General features: G+C 48.9%; 8 protein-coding genes across 8 annotated transcripts; 5 read left to right on the forward strand and 3 right to left on the reverse strand.

The window, feature by feature from the left end:
- Positions 1–400: 400 nt before the first annotated feature.
- Positions 401–1,239, forward strand: CGCS363_v011805 (uncharacterized protein; the record flags this gene model as incomplete). Its single annotated transcript, XM_036643654.1, has 2 exons — positions 401–776; positions 824–1,239. The coding sequence occupies 2 exons, from the start codon at positions 401–403 to the stop codon at positions 1,237–1,239; spliced, it is 792 nt and encodes a 263-aa protein (XP_036490971.1).
- Positions 1,240–1,716: 477 nt separating this feature from the next.
- Positions 1,717–3,682, reverse strand: ptaK-0 (oxidoreductase ptaK; the record flags this gene model as incomplete). Its single annotated transcript, XM_036643655.1, has 5 exons — positions 1,717–2,065; positions 2,119–2,999; positions 3,025–3,047; positions 3,115–3,539; positions 3,597–3,682. 5 exons carry the CDS (start codon positions 3,680–3,682, stop codon positions 1,717–1,719), a joined length of 1,764 nt encoding a protein of 587 aa, XP_036491146.1.
- Positions 3,683–9,444: 5,762 nt separating this feature from the next.
- Positions 9,445–10,777, forward strand: CGCS363_v011807 (uncharacterized protein; the record flags this gene model as incomplete). Its single annotated transcript, XM_036643656.1, has 4 exons — positions 9,445–9,722; positions 9,783–10,209; positions 10,273–10,627; positions 10,707–10,777. The coding sequence occupies 4 exons, from the start codon at positions 9,445–9,447 to the stop codon at positions 10,775–10,777; spliced, it is 1,131 nt and encodes a 376-aa protein (XP_036491147.1).
- An 844-nt stretch (positions 10,778–11,621) lies between these two features.
- Positions 11,622–12,827, forward strand: CGCS363_v011808 (uncharacterized protein; the record flags this gene model as incomplete). The annotated part of the gene is made up of 2 exons (XM_036643657.1): positions 11,622–11,977; positions 12,044–12,827. 2 exons carry the CDS (start codon positions 11,622–11,624, stop codon positions 12,825–12,827), a joined length of 1,140 nt encoding a protein of 379 aa, XP_036490277.1.
- A 1,406-nt stretch (positions 12,828–14,233) lies between these two features.
- CGCS363_v011809 (uncharacterized protein) lies at positions 14,234–14,722 on the forward strand (the record flags this gene model as incomplete). The annotated part of the gene is made up of 2 exons (XM_036643658.1): positions 14,234–14,255; positions 14,355–14,722. 2 exons carry the CDS (start codon positions 14,234–14,236, stop codon positions 14,720–14,722), a joined length of 390 nt encoding a protein of 129 aa, XP_036490278.1.
- Positions 14,723–14,791: 69 nt separating this feature from the next.
- CGCS363_v011810 (uncharacterized protein) lies at positions 14,792–18,811 on the forward strand (the record flags this gene model as incomplete). The annotated part of the gene is made up of 2 exons (XM_036643659.1): positions 14,792–15,008; positions 17,322–18,811. 2 exons carry the CDS (start codon positions 14,792–14,794, stop codon positions 18,809–18,811), a joined length of 1,707 nt encoding a protein of 568 aa, XP_036490440.1.
- A 496-nt stretch (positions 18,812–19,307) lies between these two features.
- Positions 19,308–20,786, reverse strand: CGCS363_v011811 (uncharacterized protein; the record flags this gene model as incomplete). The annotated part of the gene is made up of 6 exons (XM_036643660.1): positions 19,308–19,897; positions 19,957–20,042; positions 20,105–20,218; positions 20,271–20,430; positions 20,515–20,560; positions 20,619–20,786. 6 exons carry the CDS (start codon positions 20,784–20,786, stop codon positions 19,308–19,310), a joined length of 1,164 nt encoding a protein of 387 aa, XP_036490439.1.
- A 962-nt stretch (positions 20,787–21,748) lies between these two features.
- CGCS363_v011812 (uncharacterized protein) lies at positions 21,749–23,410 on the reverse strand (the record flags this gene model as incomplete). The annotated part of the gene is made up of 5 exons (XM_036643661.1): positions 21,749–22,209; positions 22,264–22,328; positions 22,381–22,715; positions 22,774–23,208; positions 23,270–23,410. 5 exons carry the CDS (start codon positions 23,408–23,410, stop codon positions 21,749–21,751), a joined length of 1,437 nt encoding a protein of 478 aa, XP_036490438.1.
- Between the last annotated feature and the right edge of the window lie 1,325 nt (positions 23,411–24,735).

The following is a 24,735-nucleotide window of genomic DNA, read 5'->3' on the forward strand; positions in this document are numbered from 1 at the left end:
CACCGATGAGCGGAAAAGAACTTAGCCGCCGCCTGCCGGGACCCGACCCGTCCGTTGAACCGATACGGAAGAAACCACACTTGGCATCATGCATGCTCCCGATCGTGAGCTTTTCATGTGATGATTTGCACGTCGAGCCAATGTGCCTGTTCTTGAAAACGTTCGTACTGTATTTGCCTAAATACCTGATGAACTGCCTTTGACCGCCAAGGAACAAGACGCTAGAACGAAAGGACACCAGTGCTGACCAAAGACACGGGCAGAGTCGGGTGTGTGACGGAAGAACTCGCGAATGCTGTGTGACTCCCATAATTGTAAAATAATGGCCTAGCTGAATGCTGTAAACATCAATCCTAGATGCCTATTCATCCAAAACCCAAAGAAGAATTCGTTGGTAACAATGATCTCAACGCATGTGATGAGCGCCAGGAGCATGGTTGGCGTTGTGGTCGCCGTACCAACCATTTTCGCCCTCAAGCACGCGTGGGAAGTGTACAATCAGATCCGTGTCGTCGACAGACGTCGAATACATAGCGACAACGGCATCTCTGATGCATATTGCCAATCTTCAACCATTAAAGACATCGTCAACCCGAGAAACCATGTCTCGACATCCGATTCACGATACGTGGACTTGACCTTACCGAAGAACGCAAGTAAAGTAACAGACGAACGGATCTTGGCGGCCTTCACGCATGGCTTCTTCGGTGGTAAAGTCTTTGCGCCGGAGAGGATAGTGCTGGCAGCCATCGGGCGGGATTTCACTGGTTTCGAAGGTGAGTCAGGAGATTTTGTCTTCCGAGTATAGCTGATTATCAAAAAGGCGTGGGAACAAATTCCGAACTTCGAAGAGTCTGGACAGTTTCGGGAGTTTCTTCCCTAAAGCTTCCTACATTGCATTCGTTGTTGTTTGGCGCGTTTCAAGTCTGCAACATCGAGCTTCAATACGAGGATAAGGACGCTGGGGACGGTCCCAGTACGAGGAGCAGCATCGACTTCGCCTACGGCAGCGACCAAGGCCGATTTGCAGGCGCTCATAGGTTTAGTGTTATACGAAACTCGAATCGATCGGACGAAATTCGGGTGGTATTCGAGAGCTTGTCATGCAATCCTACTGTGAACAAGCCCTTTGCCCCCGAATTTGCACTTGTCTTTCACCGGGTTTACGCTATGCTCTTGTTCCAAGACAGCTTTGCGAGCCTTGTGCGGGACTTGAACGGGTATAAGGCCCCGAATTAAAAAAGGCCTCGAACAGAAATGGCTCCTCAAGTAGTCCGGCTTTTAACAATGCAAGCAGGAGGCGTCTTGCATGTATTTGTATTGTGTGATGGGGGGCGTGGGCGCGACAACTTGAGGCTGATTGGGCACCCAAGAAGGTAGTCGCAAATACAAGTGTGATGGAACGTAATTCTGTATGACCATGTATGATAGACATCACACCTCTCAGAATCTAATTGTTTTCGTACTGAGACTATACTACCCGGCTGCTAGGATCTCTTGAGAGAAACATCATGCCAAGGACATCTCGTCACGTCAGTAAAGACTTGGGATTTGGGAGAGTATGTACTCTTATTGAAAATGCTATGTATGCTCTCCACTACTTAAATACAATGGGCCCGCCAAATGCAAGATCTACAGCTCGCAATGCCTAAACGAAATGAAAAAGACAATTACAAACAGATTGGTACATATGAACAAGAAGTAAAAATTAGCCCCTTACTGACCGCTGTCAATGACATCGGGGATGTTGCGGCTGGTCCAGGCGCTCCAGTCCTTGCAAACCTGGTCAACCTTGGATGGGATCTGGAACTGTCTGATCTTATCGGGCTGGACGATGAACTGAGAGAAGAGACCAGCAGATGCGTGCCAGGCGATGTGGCAATGGAAGGGCCAGGCACCAGGGTTCTCCTGGGCGTCGAACTGCATGACCATGTGGCCGTTGGCGCGGACCTGCTGGACGTCACGACGCTGGGGGTTGGTGGGGTTGGTAATGGTTCCGTCCCAGGTCAGGCCGTCACCCTCGGCGAGGATGTACATGTTGAAGCCGTGAAGATGCATAGGGTGACTAAGAACCCATTAGTTTCCAGTTAATTCTAGGGAGTATAAGAAGGTACTTACGCTGCAGGGCTGTTGTTGCTCACAATAACACGAACGCTACCGTTGTTGGCGACGTTCTTGACGTTCCAGTCAGCAGCATAGGTGAGGTTGTTTTTGTTGGTCTGAAGAAGGGTGGGGCTGTTGAAGTCGCCACGGAAGTCCTCGCCGTCAAGAGTCCACTGAACAATACCAGAAGCGTTGCGAGTGACCTGGATCTCCATGGTCTTGACGTAGCTAGGGGTAGGGGGAGTAAGCTTCATGACTGGCTTGGTGATGGCAAGATCGTCGTTGGCGCAGTTGCCTGGGTCGGGAACGTCCCAGGCAGTGCTGGTGGGGTTCTGGTTCTGGTCCGCCTGGTCGTAGAAGAGAGCGGCGATACCAAGAGGCTGGTTGGCCAGACTGCAGCTGGTGAGGTTGCTGCGGATCCAGTAAGAGCTCCTGGAGTTTCCGGCGTTGGCCTTGACGAGGACATCAGTGCGCTGGCCGATGCCGAGAGTGACGACCTTGGTGTCGTAGGCCTCGACGGGGACGAAATCGTTGGCGATGACGGTCATGGTGTGTCCATCGATGGAGAAACGCTGAGTACCCTCGGCACCGGAGTTGATGAGACGGAGACGGTGGGTCTTGCCGGTCTGGAACTTGAACTTGGAGATACCAGCATTGTTCGTGCACTTAGTCTTGTCTCCAGCAGCAACAGTGGAGCAGTTGAAGTTGCCCTTGCCGTTGATGAGGTTGTTGTCAGAGAAGACCAAGCCGGAGGCATTAGGAGTCAGGATATCCTCAATAATGTCGAAGTATTGCTTGTGGTACCAATCAGAAAGGAAGACGGGGCCGACGTCAATGTCGTAGGCAGACTTTCCAGGGCCGTAGATCACGATGGGGCCGGTAAGACCACCGGCATACTGAGAAGAGTAGTGAGAGTGGTACCAAGAGGTTCCGTAGAGGGTAGCCTAAGGTGGGCTGTCAGTACTAGGGCATCTCACAGTCGGGAGAATCTCGCGTGGGTGGTGGGTATACATGCCTGGAACTTGTAGGTGTAGCTCTTGCCGGGGGCAATGGGACACTGGCTGATGGCAGGGACACCGTCTTCCCACTGGGTGTTCTGCTGACGGAATCCGTGCCAATGCAGGGAGGTACCCTCGGGGTTGTTGTCAATGTTGTTGTGAACCGTGACCTGGATCCAGTCTCCCCAGTTTGCCTCAATGGTGGGGCCGGGGTAAGCTCCGTTCACCAGGAGGACCTGACGCTCATATCCATCGGGGGCGATGACACCTCGGCTGATGGTGAAGTCGTAGTTGCGGACGACGCCAGTGTTGGGCCACTGCTTGTAGTAGTTCGTGCCGTCGGCTGTCAGAGGGCCCCACGGGAAGCCGTTGGGCAAAGGGTTGTTGTTCAAAAAGTTCGGAAGCTTGGGGGCATTCGGTGTGCCGAGGACGCACTTTCTGTTTAGAGCATTAGACGAAGCTTATTGTCATTCAATAAAGAGTGAGGCAGCGTACCCGTTTGTCTTGTCCTGCCGCAAAGCCGCTTGGACTGTGAATAGCCACTTAAGGCTGCCTTTCATAAGGTCTTTGATGGCGACCATCTTGGCGGCGCACTAATGTGGATCAGAAGAAACGAATGTAAGTAGAGACCAAAGAAAGAATGAAGTCAAGAGCCTGAGTGAGTGACTGATGATGAATCCAAAAGCCAAGAAACGGGGTGAGCATGTTTGAGCTATATACCTGTTCGAAGGAGGCTCGAGTTCATCATAACTCGAGTCCAGATCGGATACTCAATGGGACCGGACTGCACAATGCCGGCTTCACGGCTTCTAGAGTCGATCCCCATCCCCACATCCCAGGCTGCCGGCTCGGGAACCTCCATACTTGGACGATGTCCGTAACGAGAACAACAAGCTTGACCTGATCGGCGCCTGCACTACTGCACAGGACAGATGATTCTAAGCTAGCCTGGCGCGTGGGCTAATAATGGTGCCAGCCACATGCGTAGTCCCTGATATTCTAGCGTGGCTTAGCGCCAGGCTCGTGTCTTGTGCCTGAGAGTAGAGACGATTTGGGGCCAGATGTTTGGTAACTTTCGAAGGAAGCCGGGTCGATTGGATGAGTTACGAAAATTTGACATTATTTCCAAATATGGATGTAAGATTGTGAAGGTTTCCGAGACGTAGAGTGTTCGTCGGAAAGCTTCGAGCTGCCAGGTACCGCCTGCACATCACGCGCAGCGGTTGCCTCAGGAATTATCCTGCGTTCGCTACCTGCTATAGCCAACAGAATTTGCCAATCATCGTCATCGGATCAAAGGTCTCCAGTCTTACATGCAAAAGGGGGCTCACAAAGGGGGTTCAGGTGAACGGCAAGCGGCCGTTGGAAGCTAGAGCGGGTGTAGCGGGAAGGCTTTTGATACGAGTCTGCTAATGGTTTGAGTTTGTTCGTGCGCTTACATGATTGTGGAATCGCTTCAACCGCCGGCTGAGAATACGTATCTGCACTAAGGATCCTTCGTCTGACTCAAAGAAAACTCAAGCCCGACACAGTCGGGTCATGTATTCGGGTCCGTCGGAATTAGGGAATCCACTCCAACAACATGCACCTTTCATTCGTGCAGCAACTTGAATGGGGCTGTCATACCGTTCGACTTACGTATGTGGAGAACCCGAGAGCGACTACGATGAACGGCGCCCTGAAACGTTGAAACGGACTTCCGGGGGCACTAGAATGATTCAAGCAGACTGTCATACCACAATTCCAAACCTGTCAGCGCTTCTTTTGGAGATGCCGTGAAATGCCATGTTTCCTCGGCCTTCAAACCCGGTTAAGTGCAGGAAGCCTGCTGTTCTGGCATCCACTTCAGCCCGGGCTACACAGCGGCTTGAGTGCTCGCACACTCTCGTCCGAGCTGTTTTGCCCAATACGGTTGTGGCAGAGTTGAACATCGGATTTCGTAATTGGAATACTAACGATTGGAAACACGCTGTCGAAGTCTCACGTCAAGAAACGCTTCATTCTGATCCAATGCTTCAAAGGCACAAGATCTGCAGGACGATGTTTAGGGCTGATGGGTAGCATCAAAGGATCCGTAAGATAAGAAATGCAACCCTATCTCAAGTGACCAAAAAAGAACACTCTCACATCGCCCTCTGCTGTTGGGGGCGGGAGATCGGCGCTAGGAGGGCTAACCGGGATGATCCCCCTTACACCAAGACGCACCGCGTCGGCATCCTCAGCTCGTAGCGCGCCGAAAGACGCTCAGGCGAGTCCCCTTTAAGGCGCGTTTTTGGACTGCCGAAAACCGGTGGTCTTACCCTTTCAATTCAAATCGATCGAAACAGCAGATCCTGCATTCCGTACCGGGCAGGCGGTTGACCCGGAGACGGAACGTGGTTGCACTGTGCATCGTGCATCCTGCAGGGCTCTGCGACAAACAGTCCCAAAGGCTCGGATGAGCTGCGCCTCTGTCGGAACGTGCGAGCCCGAGAACGGATGGCAAGTATGATTGATGTTGACTGCAGCTGAGCGTGACCTTGACCTTTTGGCGGGCGCATGTGCTTCTTTGAAGTATCTGACCATGAGCCGATGACGACGACTCCTTGCAAGGCTTCCTTCTTTAGGCATCGACGGCCGGAATGATAACCATAAGCTTAACGGCATCTTGTTGTATTCCGGCGGAGTTGCGGGGCAGCGCTTCAAGGCCAGATAGCGATCGCTGAGGCTGAACTCCGATACAGGGATTGGTTGTCAACAAATACCACGATGGATGTACGATGAATCGGGGTTTACCATGGTGCTGGTGGACAGGTGGAGGCTCGAGCTAGCAGATGACTAGCCTGGGCCGGGTCACTGGGACGCCATGATGTGCTGGCATACAATAATTGTTGATCATATAACCTATGATTGTGGCGGATGAAAAATTCAACAAGAATTCGCCTCACATTCAACGACATCTATGCATTGAGGTTATGGTGATTCGGGAGGATCACAAGGTGGTTGTCAAATGGTCCGAAAGATGACTGATGTTGCCAAGGTACCAAGCAGCTGATAAAACTTGGCTTTTCGGCAGTGGCGTTATTCGCAGGATCAGTTGCAGTGCCAAGGCAGTGTTGCCAAGAGGATGGTCAGCAGTTTATTGTGCCAAGGGCGCTTCACACGGGACTTATACGACGACCAGCGGTAACTAACAGCGTCCGTTGACAGTCAATGAAGGGTTACGAAACTATGCGTCGGGTCATCGGGTGGTTCAAACGTATTAAATAGTAGTTTGCCCCAATCCTGGGATTATCCCTCTATTTCTAGCGCGTACACTCGGTCTCGTCGTCGCCATCGTCACCTCTGATCGTTTCCCTCGTCGCATGTCGTCGCATGTCGTCGCATGTCGTCGTTATCGTTACCATCATCATCTCTTCTATCGTTGTATCTGTTCCAACGTCCTCATCGAAGCCGCCAAGCAAGTAGAGAATGTAGCCGCCCAAACACAGGCAAACAACTTAGACGATCTTTTCCTACTGTCCGAGAGGAATCGAGCATCCACTCATTGTCGCTATCATTGCTGATCTCCTGGTTATTTCGGCTGCATTGTTATTTGAAATAGTCTTGCTATCCGGGCGGATAAGTATTATATGAGCTCTAATAGTTTTTAATATTAATAATTCCATTATCCTCATCATCCCTATCGTCCCTGTCGTCCTTGTCGTCCTTGTCGTCCAGATAGTAAAACTAAGCTCTAGAACTAGAAAGCGTCCATACAGGTAGAGACTCATTGTGGAGATATGGGCTTCGAATTGACGTACACAAGAGCCCTGATCAATAATTTTCCTATTGTACTAAATGAAAGGGGGTCGCTTGATAGATCCATGGATGAACTAAACCTCTAGGACTACGACGATTAACATTAGATCAATTACGCGAATCAAGTAACGTAAAAGATGACGAATATACTGGCCGCAGAAACAAATTTAGCCGGAGGTTTTCTACTCCAGTTTTCTTGATGTCAGCTTTGAATAATTTCTCTCCTGCTGTGGGCGTTGCTGCGCGCATCTTTTTAAAATCCTTGCTCATCCGAGTGGTTACTTGGGTAATAATCTCATCATGGTCAATGGAAAAGTCCCAGGCTGCTTACTGCGCCCCAGAAATGGTGGAACGCCAGGAAGAGTGCCGAAGCTTTGCCGGTTGGGTATAACAATTGCTCACCTTTTCTCCTCCGCACACAAAACGTTTGTCCAGTCATCAAGGCCCCACAACCTTGAGGTGATATGTTTGAATTTCCAAGATAAATCCTGAGCGAGACTATAAGTGTAGATCGCGCGCAGACTCTTTTTCCTGGCTGGGAAACATTGTCCTCCGGACGACTTCACCCATCACGATTGCTACCTACGACCAGAAATCACGTCAGCACCGCCTGAAAGCCTCATTGTCGTTGTTTAAGACCCCACCCTAACTTCCGAAATACCCCTACTTCCGAAACGCGTTAAAAACTATGTTTTCGTATATTACTACCTATATATCCTTAACTTTATCTTCTTCTTTCTTAACTACTATAATTAATATTAATATTTTTAAAAATACTACTATACTCTAGATAGCTATATATAATAAGAGTTATATCTCTATAGCTATTATAGCTATATATAGTAGTAAATCCTATTAATAAACCTTAAAAAAGTAAAGTATATTATATCCTACTATCTATTATAAAATTAATAGTAAAAAGCTTAAAAAAGAAGTTTATATAAGCTAGTAATATATTTTAGTATAATAAGAAGTTTCTCTTATTATATAAGTTCTTATATAAGTATTATTAAGTTTTACTCTAAACTACTAATATATCTAAATCTTTATAACTTAGATCCTCTATATTAATAGTAATATTTAATCCCTTAATAAGAAATAAATAGAGGGCTTCTTATATTATAACTTATTTTATAAAATAATAAGAACTTAAAAAATAAATATTAAATATATAAAATATATTATAATTAATAGTATTAAGTTATTCTTTAAGATCTTCTAACTTCTAGTAGTTAAGATAATCTTAATAAATCTTAGATAAAATATAGATAAAATAGGTATTATTAAGGATTTATAAAAGGATTATTTAGTAATAAAATATATTAAAAAACTTTTAGTATTTATTTAGAGTAATAAAAACTATACTTAGATAATAATTATTAAGTATATCTCTATTACTAATATATACTTACCTCCCCTTATTATTTTTAAAAGTAAGACTATTTAATAGTAGTAATTCTCTAATAATTTATAGGAGTTTAAGAAGTAGTAGTTTATATTATTAGTAAATAGCTAGATATTAAATACTATTAATCTTAAGTAATTAAATAAAATATTTATACTAGAAACTACTATAAAAATAAAAAAACTATAATTTAAATATCTATTAGTTATTAATAGCTATAGTAGCTATATTTCTAATAATTTTATATAGTAATACTATATATATAATATTTACTTAATATATCTACTTATATACTTATTATATATTATTTAGCTACTTAATATATTAGTTTTTTTATTTCTAAAGGTGTTATATAAGTATTAATTAGTAAATTAGAATTTCTAACTAAATTTAGTACTAATTAGTAAGTAGAACTTCTTCTAATACTATTTATATATAAGATCTAAAGTTTTATAATTATATATTATTAAAATAGAATAAATAGTAATAAAACTATAATTTATTAATATTACTAAGCTATTAATAAGTAAGTTTATCTTCACTTTAGCTCTTATAGATATTCTAAGAGTATTATTATAGAAAGAAGTAGCTATAAATAATTAGAACGTTATTATAACTTTAGAAAATATTATAATTAAAATACTTAAGTTTTCTATTAATTTACTATAATTTAAATAGCTATTTTATAATAGTTTATAGTTAAAACTAAAAGCTATTAATTTAGTAGTATATATACTATTTATTTAGAAACTAAGTAAATATCTAAACCTTAATAATATATTTAGTACTAATAATTAGTAGATAATTAAATCTCTAAAAGTTTAAATTAAAATATTATAGCTAAAAAAATAAGTTAAAGTTAAGCTAAATATAAATAAATACTTTATAGTAATTAAGTAAATAATTAAGAAGAAATAGGAAGTATAGAATAATTTAAATTAAGTAAAATTAATATTATCTAAAAACGAATTATTAAATAATAAAGAGAGTATAAAATTATATATTTTTATTACGGATTAATTAAGATATTTAGCGATATATAAAAATATAATTATCGTAGCGAGGGTTAAAATACATCAAAAGTGCTATTTCGGAAGTGGGGGTGTTTCGGAAGTTAGGGTGGGGTCTTATCTCACCACTACCTACTGAGTCTGCTAGATGTCCAGACCGAACCGAGACGGGCTAGTATGGGAGCACGACGCCATCTGGGGTCCGAGCCCTGAGTGGGCACGAGAACCTTCACTGGAAGCCATTGAGAAGGTCTGCCGTCGACATTTGAACTTTGACGAGAACTCAAGATGCGATGTTTCACCTTACGGAAAATGGGGTGGTAAAAAGACATATCTCGTTCAAGGCAACGGCAGAAAGGCCATCATGCGCGTCTTTCTTCCACTTGATCCTGGCTACCAGACTCGCGGTGAGGTGGCGACCATGAGGTGGATCAAATAAAGAACCAGCATTCCAGTCCCTGAAGTCTTTGTATTTGACAACCCCAGTGACAACGAGATCGGCTTCGAGTGGATGCTCATGGAGTTTATGCCCGGCATACGAGCCCACAAACGTTGGCGAAAGATGCCGATGGCGAAGAAGGAAGCTATTGCTGAGAAGATGGCCGATTATCACGCACAAATTCTTGACGCCGGCATCAGGCTGAAAGAGTTTCGAACCGTAGGGACTCTTTATTTCGACGAGCTCAAAGAAAATGACCAGCCACCCTCAGAGCTTCATTTCACACCAGGCAGGGTGGTTGATTACGTGTTTTTCTGCGGTAATAACTATAACTACGATATACCTCGAGGGCCATTTGAGTCCAGCCAAGAATGGCTCAAGTCGCTCCTAAACATTATCATTCTGGAGAAAACCGCAGAAGCAGAAAATGCGGAGACCGAATCAGACAAGGATGAACCGGAAGCTATCGCGGAGGTCGAACGAAAGCTTTTGACTGTGCTTCCGATAGTATTCTCCGATCCATAATCTTCTCAACAGACTGTTCCCTGGAGTCCCATAACAGACTTGGAAGATATCTTGATAGACGACGATGGAAACATTACCGGTCTGGTAAACTGGAACTCCGTTTCCACTATGCCCTCTTGGTTCCTCACGCAAATGCCGTCATTCTTGGATGGCAAGGTGAGAAACCGAGAACCAGTCCGCGAAATTTACGGTAACGACAATGGAGACGACTGGAAAGACGATGGCCTAGATAGTGAAGGGAAGACTATTCTGTATTGGGAACACTTGATGCAATTCGAGCAGACCAAACTGAGGAAGCTCTACACGGCGCGTATGGAGAAGTTACGCCCTGGATGGAGTGTGGAAGAGGAAAGTTCCGGCTTCAAGCGTGACTTTTTGGAGGCGGCTTCCCGCTGCCGGCACCTCTTCCACATTTCCGCATTTCGGGATTGGGCTGATTCAATCAGTCGAGGAGAGCTCCGTCGCCTTCAAGAATTCGAGCAAGGTTCACGTTTCATTGACGGAGAGGAAGAGATAGTTTGAAAACGTAAATAGCCTTCAAGATCATGATTGAATAAGCCCGTGGCATTTATGACAATAAAGCTGACAGGTAGTTCGTGGCCGAAGCCAAGAAAAAGCAACCGAATCCTTCCATCTATCACAGCAAGATGTAAATCGGCGTGGAATATCAGGTCTAATAGTTGTCCATGGCCTTATTGCGTTGGCGATGGTTGATGCCTGACTGGTTCCATCCCTTCGAGGCGCGCCTGAGGCTCGGGCCTGGTAGCTGGGCAACGCGTCGTGATCTTCTCCTTGTTCCCAAGGCACCCATCAAACAACGCTCTTGATGCCTCGCGACTATCCCAAATAGGAAATTCTTTTTAATCAATGCAGTGGGTCCTCGACACAATCACTCTTCGTCGAGGGTCGTCCACTTCTTCTGCCCCGACTCTCTCTCCAGCTTCACTTCTTCCTTCCCTCCCACAACAACATCACGCACAACTCGTCAACCAACAATATCAACGCGACTGGTAACCCAATTGCCTCGCAAGCACTCAGATCTTGATCGTCTTACTATCAATTAAAAAGATAACTCCTTTCTACCCTGCAGGCTGAGAAGTTGAGCATACACGGCGACTTATTCTATCTTGCGCCCTCAATTTCCCTCAATTGCCCTTGACGAGTTGCTCTTTCGCAGACGTCACCGATTATCAAGACGTTCTACAGGTCAGAAGGATTACTTACATAGATCTCCACGAAACAAAAAACTCTAGTACGTTCATGCCCGCCCCTTTCCTCGATGATCGCCTCCTCGCTCCTCAGCGCGACCCCTCTACAATCTCGCAATGGTGAAAGATACTGACTTCGAAATAGCTCCCACAATGGGCTTGTTCGTTCGCGTCTTCGGCCTTCAGGCTCACACCGCCAAAAACAACAAGACCGCAGTCGACGGCGACGTCGCTGCCAAGCACAGCACCACTCGCTCTGCCCTTCGGAAGCCCTACAAGCAGCCCTGGGTGACTGTGAAGGCCACTTCGCACTCTCAGCCTTTGGCTTGTGTCACCATGCCTGACTCTCACGACGCGAACAAGACGCGCAAGCACATCATTGCATTCACCGAAGAGAGTCAGAGCGCCCAACACCTGGCTACCACTCCAGGCACAGACGGACAACGACCCGGCGGTGCCAACTCGGCCACCTTTCCCATCATTGCGGCTGATACCCAAGACGCTGACTAGTCCTCACGCGTCGCGGGCTCACCCACAACAACTAGAGCTTTCCCGCTCGCATCAAAGGGCGTCAGCTATCAGTCCATCGACATCGCCACCGACAAGAAGACGCAGATTCACAGCCGCAGCGCGTCTGGCTCGAGCGCCGGCACCTCGTCTTCAGCTGGAAAAAGCAGCACCCGCACCCTGAAGAGGAAGAAGGGCGTCACTGGCCTTTCTGATCAATACCAGATCGACGGCAATTCCATCCAAGCCGACAACAAACAGCGTGTCAGGTCCATCTCCGTGTCCCAGGTCTCATCCATCAGCACCATTCACACAGACACCGACTCAGCTCTTGTCGCCTTCCCCACCTTCAGATCAGCTGGTCGCCGGGGCACAAGGCTCGATGGCCTCCTTGAGACCGAAGGAAAGCTCGCGCGATACAAGGACGTCGAGGAAATCCAGGCCGACGAGGGCTTCAACACCGCTGTTCTCGACCTCAAAGACTGGGCTCTGACCGGCCACAAGAACGTCATTGGCTACGAGACGTACTCCAAGCAGAGCGTCATCCAGGAGATCTACGAAGATCTTCCCAAGCCCGAGGGCGAGAACTTCACGACCTCTCCCAAGTCTGCGCGCAACCTGCTCTTCGGAAACTACGAGACGGGACAGTACAAGATGATCCGCGCCAGTGACAGCGCGAAGGCCCCTGCGGAGACGAAAAAATGGTGTTTTGCCACCCTCGGAAGCAGCTTCATGCGCTTCATCCAGACCATTACCAGCGGAGCCGCGCTCCTTGGCGTCTACGAAGCCTCCACTGCCGGGAAGATAGATACCAATACAGATGATGGAGAGACCTACGATTGGGCCGTGTGAACCACTCCCGTTGACTGTGTGAGATTCCTGCGCTTGGTATGTATTGTAGGCTACCGTAAGCCCCTTGAGCTCAGTCTGGACCCATACCAGACTTGCGTGCTCCCACTCATCTTGAGTGGTCCAAAAGGGTTGTCGTTGTACTCTGCATGATGATTGGTCCACTTGGTGTCTGCAATCGGTAGCGATGCTTTCCAGCTTGTTGTAGCCACGGATGTCTGCATGCTTGACGTAGGATGAAGAAAGATTGGTGCTTGGAGTAGAAAGAGGTATGGAGATGGATGTGATGATTTGCTTGGTTTTTGGCTCTGTCGTTGTCGTCTTTGCTTTGGAGTTTGTATTTCGGACGTGCTAGGCTAGTACTTGGAGTTTGTGGCAGAATGGCGCGCCCTTGGCAGCGTGAGATGATGAGCAGACTACAGAGAAGGGGCTTGAGTCCAGTTGTGTGGGAAAAGTGAGCGCGGTGAAAAGCATGACCAAGAATAACAGTGATTGTGGATGACAAAATGGAGGAGTCCTGATCGAGCAATTCACTCAGCTGACGGAACACGTTCATCGCAGTTATTACTTTAAACCAGTCAAGTCAATTCATATGTGGCATCAAGAGTGCCCAACCGTGTTCAATAACTTAAACATTCTGGTGACTTTCTTCTTCTGTGAGCGGCCGGTATGCCTTTTTATTTTTTTGAGACCGCCTATTTTGCCTGTGTCTGCGCGGCTGTATTTCGTATATATTTGATTATACCTGTCCGAGATAATAGTCATAGCGAGGACGATAACGACGATAACGACGACGACGACGACGACGACGGTATAAACGATAGCGATAATAGAAGCGATAATAACTATAGAAGCGACTACGATTGAAATACGACGATAAAGTAGAATAGCTACAGGAAAAGTAGTCAACATAGCACAGGAAAAATAGGCGGTCTTATTCTATTCCTCTCATGCCTCCCTGGCCAATTCAATACAGTTTGGCCCTTCGGGGGAAGCTGTTAAGGTAGGCAATCACTTGCGTGACTATGCTGACCTTGATGTCTCCCTCGTCACTGCGGTCCATGTCTCTCTTTTAAAGATACTAAGACGATCTCACAAGTAGTTCTAGGCGTTTTGAAATACTTGCAATGTGGAATAGCTCACTCATCGGCTTCGTTGTTGCTCTGGTGGTGGTGGTCGCTATGGGTGCCTCGTGGGTGCCTCACCTCGCGATGTCCATAGCAACCAGAGCTGCCTCGTCAGGCCAACGTCCATAAGCTATACCTTCTCTGCCCCCGGGCCCAAATTCTTTCCACTCTCATACATCTTCTACTGCTCGCTAGAGACCCCCCTCAAATCTCCCGAGAGGCTTGTCGCGCAGTGTAATTACACTACCAGAAATTTCAAAAACCTGGCGACTTTGTTCTAGCATGACGACGCCCACTTCTAAAGGTATGTTCTGATACAGTTGCGATGACTTCAATTACCGCACTCCCGCACGCTCTGACGAGTCGCGTGTTCCCTGCCGTTGCTAACGTACTTTATGAATAGTGATGGATCGCTACAAATCACCGCTGGAGGCGATCAAGGACGATGGGCTTTGGCCTTTCATCAAAGACGCTGTCTCGGGCCAAACTGGTCAAATCGTGAAGGTGCTTCTTCCAGATCGAAAGACTGATCGCGCGGCAGGATCCGCCTCTAGCCTTGGGCTTAGTGTTGCGAAGACCGGCTTCTCTAAAGTGACTGTCCAGTCACTCTTACTGCAGCTCACGACATGCACCATCGCACAATCGGCTATGTCACAACGCGCACACAAATTTGACGACACTCACAGGCAGAGTATCAATGTGACGCTGGCAGCTAATCATGAGGTTTGCGAGATCATCCAAACCGATCGACAGGAGTACGACGATGACTAGGAGTCAGACTTCGATCCTGTTTCGGTGACTCGCTGGCAAAGAGGAGTCACCCAGGAGGCCTCAATAGCAATGCTGGAACGCTTCCGCGAAGATGATGACCAGATCTCTGGCCTCAATTACGCCGAACTAGACGGCGAAGACCTTACGCGTTGCGAGGAAACGCACGAGAGCGTCATGAACTACAACGACTATGTCAGCCAGCCCCATATCCAACAATTCCACGCAGATATGGATCGTAACGAAAGCGCTGAGGATTGCAGAAAAGGCGGCGAGGAGGAGGACGACGGTGAGGACAGTCACAGCGACGAGATGAGTCATGGTAGACAAGACGTCCGAGACGCCCAAGTCTTGTTCTTTGAACCATCCGATGATTCTCCGGCTCACCCGAGACCCTACACAACTACTTCGCTTGACGTTGCCGAGTGGATTCACATGACCGAGTCGAAAGACACTGCGGCGCTTTCTAAGAACAATCAAAGCCCCAGACCGTCCCTCGCCTCGTCCACTCGCTCACAGAGAGCCCGTCTTCGCCGCCAGGATATTTTGAGCTATTCAAGGTCCTGCAGACGCTCTCATGGATCCGATGGCCCGCTAGTCCTTCATGATGCAAAGATGTCCATTAGGACAGTACTTAGATTATCGATGTCGGGGTGACGGATATAGAAATCGTGGCATTCTAGTTCTATTGTTGGATTAGGTATGAGAGTGGGCATCTGACGTTGTTCTGTAACTGATATTGGGGTTTGAATTTTACTGGGGCAAGAATGTAGAAGAGGCAAGGATTTCTTTTGTGACTGCGCGTGTCACCTAGAAGTAAGGGATCGTCAGCTTGGAATAGGCGCTGAACGTTTAGGTTGTCTGTGTAGTCCGAGCTTTATCATTGAATCAAACAGGAGTTCGTCACCAACATTCAGCAAATTCCGTGAAGAACAGTGTTATTGGTGACAAGTTCCCAAAGCCAAGCCCATTGCATATCTTTGATATGTAATGCCTTCCTTGTGACCCTTGTCGGCGTCTCTGCCGTTCTTTATCGTCAGTCCCAGTTATAGATCCATCCATATATCGACTTCCTATCAGACGTGATTTCGATGGTCCTTTTATAAGTAAGGAATATACTAAGAAAGAGTCGGCCGTACCCGGATCAATATGTCGCTCTGCTTCCGCCTGACAGATCTTTGTACTTCGACCCCGGTAATATTTGAAAGCAGTCGAGACTTCAGCTCATATGCCACGCTGATGGTCCTTTCCTAGGTACGAGAACAAGACCTGACATCGTAATGTGACGTTTAAACGCAATTAGCTCTTGATATGGGACTGTCCTCGAAAAAGAGATCAGATCTACGTCGAATAGTAAATCTCGCTACCATGAAAGGGGCACAATAACGTCGAGCTCCAGCTTGCGCCCTTCGGCCTCAAATTTCGCGCCAGTCTACCTTCCGTGGACACCCTAAGAGTCTTCTCGTGCGTCGATTATACGCTGTATCAATGTTTACGGTCGTTTCCATGGAGATCAGTATCTTCTGCCGTGGCCGAAGGTCAGGTTGAGTGCTGCCTCATGCCCAGGGCAACAACTCTGCCGGCCCCACCCACACACGCCCGTCACTTACATCTCCCCCTCCCACCCCCTCCTCGCTTTTCATCTCTCTCTTCTCTCCTCCACATCGCGATTCTTCTGTCAACACTCACCACTCTCGTCCAGGACACAGAAGCAATTGCCAAACCCACCCAGACGCGACAAACCGCGCGCCTTTTGTCTTCCTCCTTCTTCTCCGCAGCTGTCACTTTAACAGTTGCACAAAAGTCGATGTTGCACAACCATTAACCCGGCACCGCTCAGAGATTGCAATCAGATCCTTCCTGAGACTCGCAAAGAATCTGAATTATCTTTTGACGATACGTCACGTACGTGTCAGCCGTAAAGAAACGCGCAAAGCCCGCCCAATTAGTAAGTTGTTTACTTCGCTGCCCATGAGCGTCGATTCTGGGGTTACCATCATCTTGTCAACAACCTCACGCGAACGCGTAGCCGTACTGACATAGTCCCAGAGAACCCACGCGTCGACGCGTCTCTGGAACTATAATTCCACAGAAGAACTCTCACGGTCTCACAAGCCCGCAGGGGCACATCTGTCAAAGCTATGGGCAAGGTAGACATCATCGACCTTTTCCGTAGCACTCAACGAGCTGTGATTACTGCTTTCGTGCCAACACTGGGAGTATCCGCTTCTCCGAGTATCGACCTTGGCCCACTACGTCGACCCTGGGTCTACTCTCCTTTCACGATGGCACGATTGACCTGCCGCGTCGAGATGGCTCTGGAAGCCATCATCCACCCAGGACGCCAACCCCAGAAACCCTGCGAGGGAGAGTGTGACCTCAAGGCAAGGGCCTCAAGGCCTTTTGGCGATCCAGTAGAAGATATGTTGGACCAGATTATCGACATGTACGGCGACTAGAACTCGTCGGAGCCGTCAGAGACTGGCGACACTTCCTCGGCCATGAGCCTTGAACTCGCGCGAAACTGCACAAAAAGTCCAGGTAAGGATAGGACCATTCTCATCACCTGGCCATTCGAGAAGCGTTAACAGTTGCAAAGCAGGTTCCGATTCCGAGATTGGTGCGAGTTCCATTGGGAGCGGGTCTCCTTACCCTCGACCTTATATCCGCCTCGAGACCTCAACCGGTGACGAAGACAGCTTGATGATTCCATCGCGATTCCACAAAAGCCCCATTGACAGGCAGTTTGAAGGCGCTTGCGAACATCTTCCAGTATTCAATGAACGTGGGACAAAGGTATCTGACATGGTCAATGGTCTCGTTCAGGAGATCGACGCTCTGCTGGAGATCCCCGAACTTGTCTCCTTTCGCAAGCAACATCCTGACATGTCCGACTCGGAAGAAGATGTCTACGCCGACCCCTCCGCAAAGCCTGAGCCTCTTTGTGTGTCAAAGAAAGGGACAATTTGCTCCTCAGCAAAGCCAGCACCCCTGGATGCCCAGAAGGACACAACGACTGACTCGTCTCCCAACACCACCTTGGCCATGCCCGGACCGTTGCAGATCAACAAAATCAAGCGGAAGCCCGTGGCCTCTAGAGCCAGCAGAATCCCCTTGCGAAGCAATTCGGCGAAACCTGTAGCCCCGTCTTTCAAGAACAACATTCTCCAGCCCATTTCAGGAAATGGAAAAGGCCGCCGAGATCGAAATGCAATGTCTGACAAGGAGAACTGGCAGTCCCGGCCAAACGCAAGCACAGAGTTCGCAAGAAGCCAGGTCAATGCGCGATGGGCTGATTGGTCTCTTGAGGCACAGGATAACACCTCTTTATTCGGAGAATTCTCTTTGCTCCAGTCTGCCAGGAAAAAAATGGCCTCGAAAAAAGACAGTCTGTTTTCGAGCCCTGATCCCGTCATCTACATCGACCCAGAGGAGCGAACCACGTGTTTGGACCTCGACAAGACAATCACTGGCACTACCACACCCCTTCCTGTCATCCCGGAGGAGGATGAACCTGATGAGGATGACTCAATTGACTTCCTTCTCGATCCGATCCAAAACGCGCCCATCCGGCCGAATCGCAATCTCCTGCTCGATTGCAGTGTAACATTGACCTGGGACAAAGAGGCGGCCTCGGCCACTTCCATCCAAGGGATCTCGCCCGATGACGACAGAAGCTCCTTCATTGCCACTGCATTCCATGATTCCCCTTGTCCCCGACGATCTATCAACATTGATGCCCTGATCCATCAAATTGCACAGCCCCTCGATGAAGCTACTTATGATGACGATGGATTCCTCGTCGAATCCAAGGTTGATGAGCTTGATGTAGGAGCCACTGACCTCGATGAACAGCTCAGCCGTCGCCAGGCCTATCCCAGCCAGATTCTACTCTGGCCTCTCCGTCATTCCCAGCAGACTGCCGAATCTTCGGAAACCGAGGACGAAGATACAAGCTCGTTTGCTGTTCCTTGCAATCGTGACAAATGGTGCCTTCCTGAAGATATACTACCTGAGGTATACCGTTGCGGAGAGTTCCTGTCGCTGAGAAAGAGATTTGGCGCTGGATCGCAAGATGCCGACGAGATTTGAGTAAACTACATGGGCAGTGTGGGTCCTTATTACTTGCTTGATTGATTAGATGACCGACTGAAGCGTCTTTGAGCTATGGACTGGAGTAGAGATTGGTGCTTAGATCCTGTTGATGTTGGCCTGTAGAGCTTGATGAGGCACATGGTAAATTTTCCGTAGGTTGACTGAGATGGTATCCTCTGGCTAGGCATGTTGGCACCCGCTGAATGACAAATGGATAGATGGGTGGCAACCTTGGGTTTGCGAACTCTGTAGAAATATGACTGGACTGGAAATAGAGTCAGTGGCCACGCTTGTGCTTGTATGATTAATCCTTCCACCCGATTGATATCGCATGAAGTCAGATGCGTATTCGTTGCACCTTCACATGAACATTGTGTGGTTCAAATCTGACCAATGATCCTAAAGTGTAAGATGGGAATTCTTTTCATCAAAGTGGCTCAAATCTATGATTGCAAACTCTACCTATCTCAAATGCGTTCCGGGTATCTCGATTTCAATCATGTTTCGCTGAGTCCGTAGCTTCCACGCTGGCTTCCGCTACATCCTTGTAGCTTCCCTGGTTATCGCCAGTAGCCTCGTTGGTATTGTCCAAAGGCTCAAGTTCCTGCTCATCAGCAGCCTTTCCCAACTCTTCGTCCACTGGGCTTCCATGCCTGCGCGTTCCAACGGCAGTCTCGATGCGCGACCGCGTCGAGCTCATCCACCCAAGCAAGCTATCTTCTTTGAACGCCCTCCTCCTGTGCCCGATCGTGGTTCTGCTTCTTCTCGCACTGACCATAGGGTTCGGATCGCGTGCTGGTGGACGGTAATGCCATTGCCAAAACCGGCGTGAGAATATTGGGCGGAGAATCGGGGCATTGATGGCCATGAGCCCGATTTCGCATTCCCGTACGCCCCATCGGTTGACCGTAATCGTCGAGGGGTCTGAACCTAAGGTCACTGCCAATTTCATAATCGCCGCGGCTATGACGAATAGTCCTGAGCAGATGAGAACAGCGATGAACAGCTTCTTGTATAGCGGAACTCTGATTTCTCGCAAGACTGGCAGTGGCAGACACAGAATGGCCGCGTCTGTGATGACATCTACGAGACAGTCAACAATGGGACAGCTAGAGCCGTGTCTGGGGTAGGGCAAGACTGACTGAAGAATGTCGTGACCAGTAGATTTTGTGCCTTGAAGACGCACTTCTCACTCGGAAGGGGTCGCACTCCCCAATTATCCTGGAAGCTACCGTTGCAATTAGGCAATTAGTACCAAAGCTTTCACATCGCCAGACGGGTCATACTTACGGTAGGCAACTGAAGGTTATAGTGCCAACAACTGCTAGGTACGCGGCTACTGTGAACCAAGTCAGGTATGTCAATACCCTTGCGTGTTGCCACAGGTCAAAAGTCATCCGTCTGCTATTGAAGTTGTTAGCAGAACGGCCATTGCAAACCAAGCCTATCATCTTACTAAAAGAAGAGCAATGTGCCTTTCATGGACCATAGGTATGCCGTATACGAGTACCAAGCAACTTGCTGGAACTTGGAACCCTCAACCAATCGAGAAACTTCCTCATCATTGAGGAGTTTAATCTGATCTGCGGTGAGGTCCACGTTGGTGCCGTAGCGGTCTGTACCTTCCTGTCAGTATGACTCCTTCCCGGTCTGTCTTGAGTCTGTGTTCTTGCCATTTAGAACACATTACGGTAACTTACAAACGAGATCCACCATCACGAAACAGATAGTGTACATGATTAATGTCTGCGCAGTCTCTTGTGTCAGAAAGTCGACCCCTCGATGACTCAATTGAGATACTCACCACGAACATGACATAGTCGTCGCCCTTGAGGCCTTTGGGTCCAACCATCCGGATCCGAACGAAGAAACGGAGGAATATGACGACGGCTCCGACCGTGAACCATGACCAAATCTCTCTCAGAAACCTTGCATCGCGCCGCAGCATGCTGTCCAGCTGTTCCGTCCCCATGGCTGCTGCTGCTGCTGTCGCGTCGCCTCGACGCCCCGACTCAGGCGGTAATCATACGTCTTTAGCTCTCAATCAATTGAATCGTAAGTGCGTTCCGGGGCTTTCCCAAATTTTCAGCATTATGATTCCGTGGGTTACGTCGACATTTTCATCAATGCTTGGGCGCTCAGCGGAAGAGTCGCTGCCCGGTACACAGCAGCCACGGACACGCGGAGACACGGGAATGCGGGGGAACGATTGTACGCTGGCTATACTGAGTTTAATCCCCATCAAGTAAGGTAGAAGATCGGACGTCCTTTTGATGACTCGCAATTGTTTCGTAGCCTCAACTTTATTCCTCTAGTGCCCCCTTCAGCAACGTTCGGAGGCCGAAAGCCTATCCGCGATTTGCCAGCTTCTAGAACAACTAAACCGCGGACTGAAGACCGGCCTTCCGACCCCTGGAAATATTCCACAAAATAAGCGGTTGCAATTTGTAGATCACTGGAGCTTTGTCGCCTCCAAATGTTTGCCGCGTTTACAACTATTCAGTCTGAGGTCTGTGCAGGCCTGTCTCGTCCTCTGCTCGGTACTATTAGTTCGGTGGTTGGTTACTCTTTTCAACGTTAGGCAAATTGGCGAAGTCAAAGCGTCGTCTCGACGCAGTCTGTTCGCCAGTCTTTCAGGGAAACTTCGACTCAGCAAGGATTCAGACGCGTGGCCGACGTGGGCAGAAATTCTTTGTCTTCGAGACGGATGTCAGGCTAACCTTGATGCGCGCTTATGAAGCCACACTTTTCATCACTTGTCTTCCGAAAATGGCATCAAAAATTGGTATTGGTATTTATCAACAGTTGTGATTACTATTAACATGAAGATGTAAAAGAGCATCTCGGCATGCCGAGTGTTAACCTGCAACTCGAAGGAGCAATGCAAGCCCACGCCCCCGGAGGGTTGCGGATTTAGTTGCCTCAAGCAGCGATTTAGGCAGTGCGCTTGACGAGGAAAGCACCACGCTCAATGGTGTTGACCAGGATGTAGCCGCTCTTGAAGTAGGGGTAGTGGCTCCAGGTGCCGACGAAGTCGATGGATCCTCCGTTGGGCTCGGCGTCGTTCTCGGGGTAGATGTCGAAGAAGCCGACCTCGGTGACCTTACCGCCGGTGGGGTCCTCGGGCAGGGAAGAGACGTCGATAACGCGGAGGCCGGCGCCGTAGTGGCTCTGGTAGGCGAAACCGTCAATGACGAACTGGTTGTGGTCGATACCGTAGGCGGCGCTCTTGTAGACACCAGTCTGCTTAGGGGCCTCGAGGGAGCGGATGTCCCAGAAGTAGGTGATGGGGTATCCAGAGGCAGCGGGGCCAGTGGCATCGTACTCGTCGTACTCGTCGTCGAGGACGAGGTACTCTTGCCACTCGGTGTTGGTAACCCAACCCTGGTGAGTGTCTGTTTCAATTCCATTAACGACTATAATCACTTGCAGGAAGGCTAGTTACGTACAGCTGGCACCCTCGTAGGAGGTGCGAGAGATGATGTTGGTGGTGTTCTTCTCAGTGACATCGTAGCTGATGGGATTGTTAGCTTGAGAACCTTCGAACATCACTCATGTAGACTCACATGGTCAGAGTGTCCTCGTTGTAGCCGTAGCAGATGTCACGGCCGAAGTACTTCTCATCAGGGCCGCGGTAGACGAGGCACTGAGCGTCGTGGACGTAACCGTCACCACCGGCGCAACCGGGAGAGGTCGGGTTCTCGGGGTCGCTGAGGTCAATGAAGATCAGACCAGAGCGGCAAGTGCTGGAGCGAGGCTGAGCACCGACGGCGACGGCGTACTCCTTCTCCTCGTTGATGACGATGTTGTGAGTAGAGCCGTTGGGGAGACCGTTCCACCAAGAGGTCAAGTCGGCCTTAGGGTCGAAGGTCTTGGGGTTGGCGGGGTCAAGGTCCAAGAGCTGGTGCAATGTTAGTAAACCCAACTAATGAAAGCCGAAAAGACTGTGCATAACTGACCTTGGTCAGATCAAAGATCTGGACACCGTGACGGGCAGCTTCACTGCCAATGACGATGTAGTTCTTGTAACCACGAAGCTCACGCCAGATGGACGTGGTAGAGTACTGAGGCAGACGTCCGAGGTAGACGAGCTTGCCCTCCTTGGTGACCTCAGCGAAGGCGGCACCGTCAGCCTGGGCGATGACGGCGAACTCGCGACCGTCAGGGCTGGTCCAGCCCCAGGAGGAAGAACCCTCGCCGGTGGTGGAGCCAAGGTCGGAGTGGCTCTTGAAGTCGTAGAAGTCGATGTTGCTGCACTTGAAGGTGTTCATGGCATCGCCAGGAACGACCTCAGCAACACCGTTCACGCAGGAGACGGGGCCCTCCTCGGCGAGACGGCTGCGGTAAGCAGTGGACTCCATCTCTCCGGCGGCTCTCTGGCGGTCCCATGATTCCTAATTGACTGCGTGTCAGCAGACGCGTTGTCTTGACTTGAACAAGTTGTCAATCGCTTACCTTCTTACGGGCCATGAGGTCCATGTGGACGGAACCGCTGTCGTAGATCTCAGAGACGAGCTCACTGGGCGGGATCTCCTTGGCGGAGGCTCCCTGGAGGAGCGCCGACAAGGCAAAGGTTGCCAAGGTGGTGGCCTTCATTCTGAATGGTTCAAAAGAACGTGCTGAGGATTGACTAGAGCAGGGGGTTGACTTGGCGGTTGAACCACGACGATCGCTTGGCGTGTCAAAGAGCGGAGAGAGGTGTAGAGCCTACTGACTACAAGCACCAGAACCCGGGGAGAAGAACGCCTCTTTTTATCTTATTCCAACTACATCTTGGCATCTCGTCTTCTCCCCCCTTCCCAAGCTGCCTCTCGGGCGTCGCAGTGTCTCCCCCGCCACTTGGCGAGTCAAAAACATGATTATTCTTCTGCGTTCTGACTGGAAAGAGAAGGTCAGCAGGCAGCGGTTGGGGGGACTGCCAAAAGCAACCAACGAGCTACCAATGTCGCGATGCGGATCCTCCTGCCGAAAGAAGCAGGTGTGTTCGGGGTATGCTCCGCTCGGTACTTGGGGTCAACGAATCAGCACCGCCGAAGCCCCGGCCCGGCAGTCCACCACCCTTCGCCGCAAATTTACCTACATACCCGCCCGAGCTTGGCAACAAGCACAGCCGTCCGGGAGGAATCCTCGATTGAGCCTCTGGGCGCATCGTATCTGTCGGCATCCACTGGTCTGCCAAGAGCGCCGTTGTAACGCTCCCGCATGCTTGGCCAGCAAAAGTGCTGAGAAACCACTATGCGTTGCCAAGTCACAGCGTCATTCTGGCCTCTTGTCTTGCATTCACCTTCTCAAAAAGAACCCTCCGCGTAGTATCCATAAATGGCGTCAAGAGATTGCGTTCGTGCGAGATACGGGAAGTTGTCTAATCGCGTATCTTGATCCCGTCTCCTGCTGTGTAATTCAATCGTTACACTGCAACTTGTCACACTGCATTAATTCCGCACCAATCGTAACTGGTAATTCTATTTTAACCTTGATGGTTTACAAAAGGTCCGCGGGGCTACTCCGAGTTGCGCGTTGCAAGTTGCGGTGACTCTTATTGCCGGTGTTGAAGAAACCACGCCGTCGCCGTCGCGTAACTTGAGGGTGAACTCCCAGTGTCTGGATCCACTCAACCGCCAAGACTTTCTTGGTCACGCGTGATACGACAGTGAGCAGTCGAAGATAAGGACCTGTCTCTGGGCAGATTTCACACGATTTCAACCACCGTACAGAAATGTGCAGATATTTAGGTTGAAATATTTTGCTTCACTCTCAACATTGAGTTTCAACTCTACAGACTCGTAGTTCAACCGTAAGGGGTGTGGGGCTTCTGCCGAAGACTCTCTACTCATTGGCTGGAAACACATTGTGGGCTTCAGTTATGAAAACTTGCTCAGCCAAGCGAACAGGTTGCTAACTCGACGGCTGGAAATGATAAA

Source organism: Colletotrichum siamense (assembly GCF_013390195.1).
Source record: "Colletotrichum siamense strain Cg363 chromosome Unknown KSG_Cg363_contig08, whole genome shotgun sequence".
Taxonomy (NCBI): domain Eukaryota; kingdom Fungi; phylum Ascomycota; class Sordariomycetes; order Glomerellales; family Glomerellaceae; genus Colletotrichum; species Colletotrichum siamense.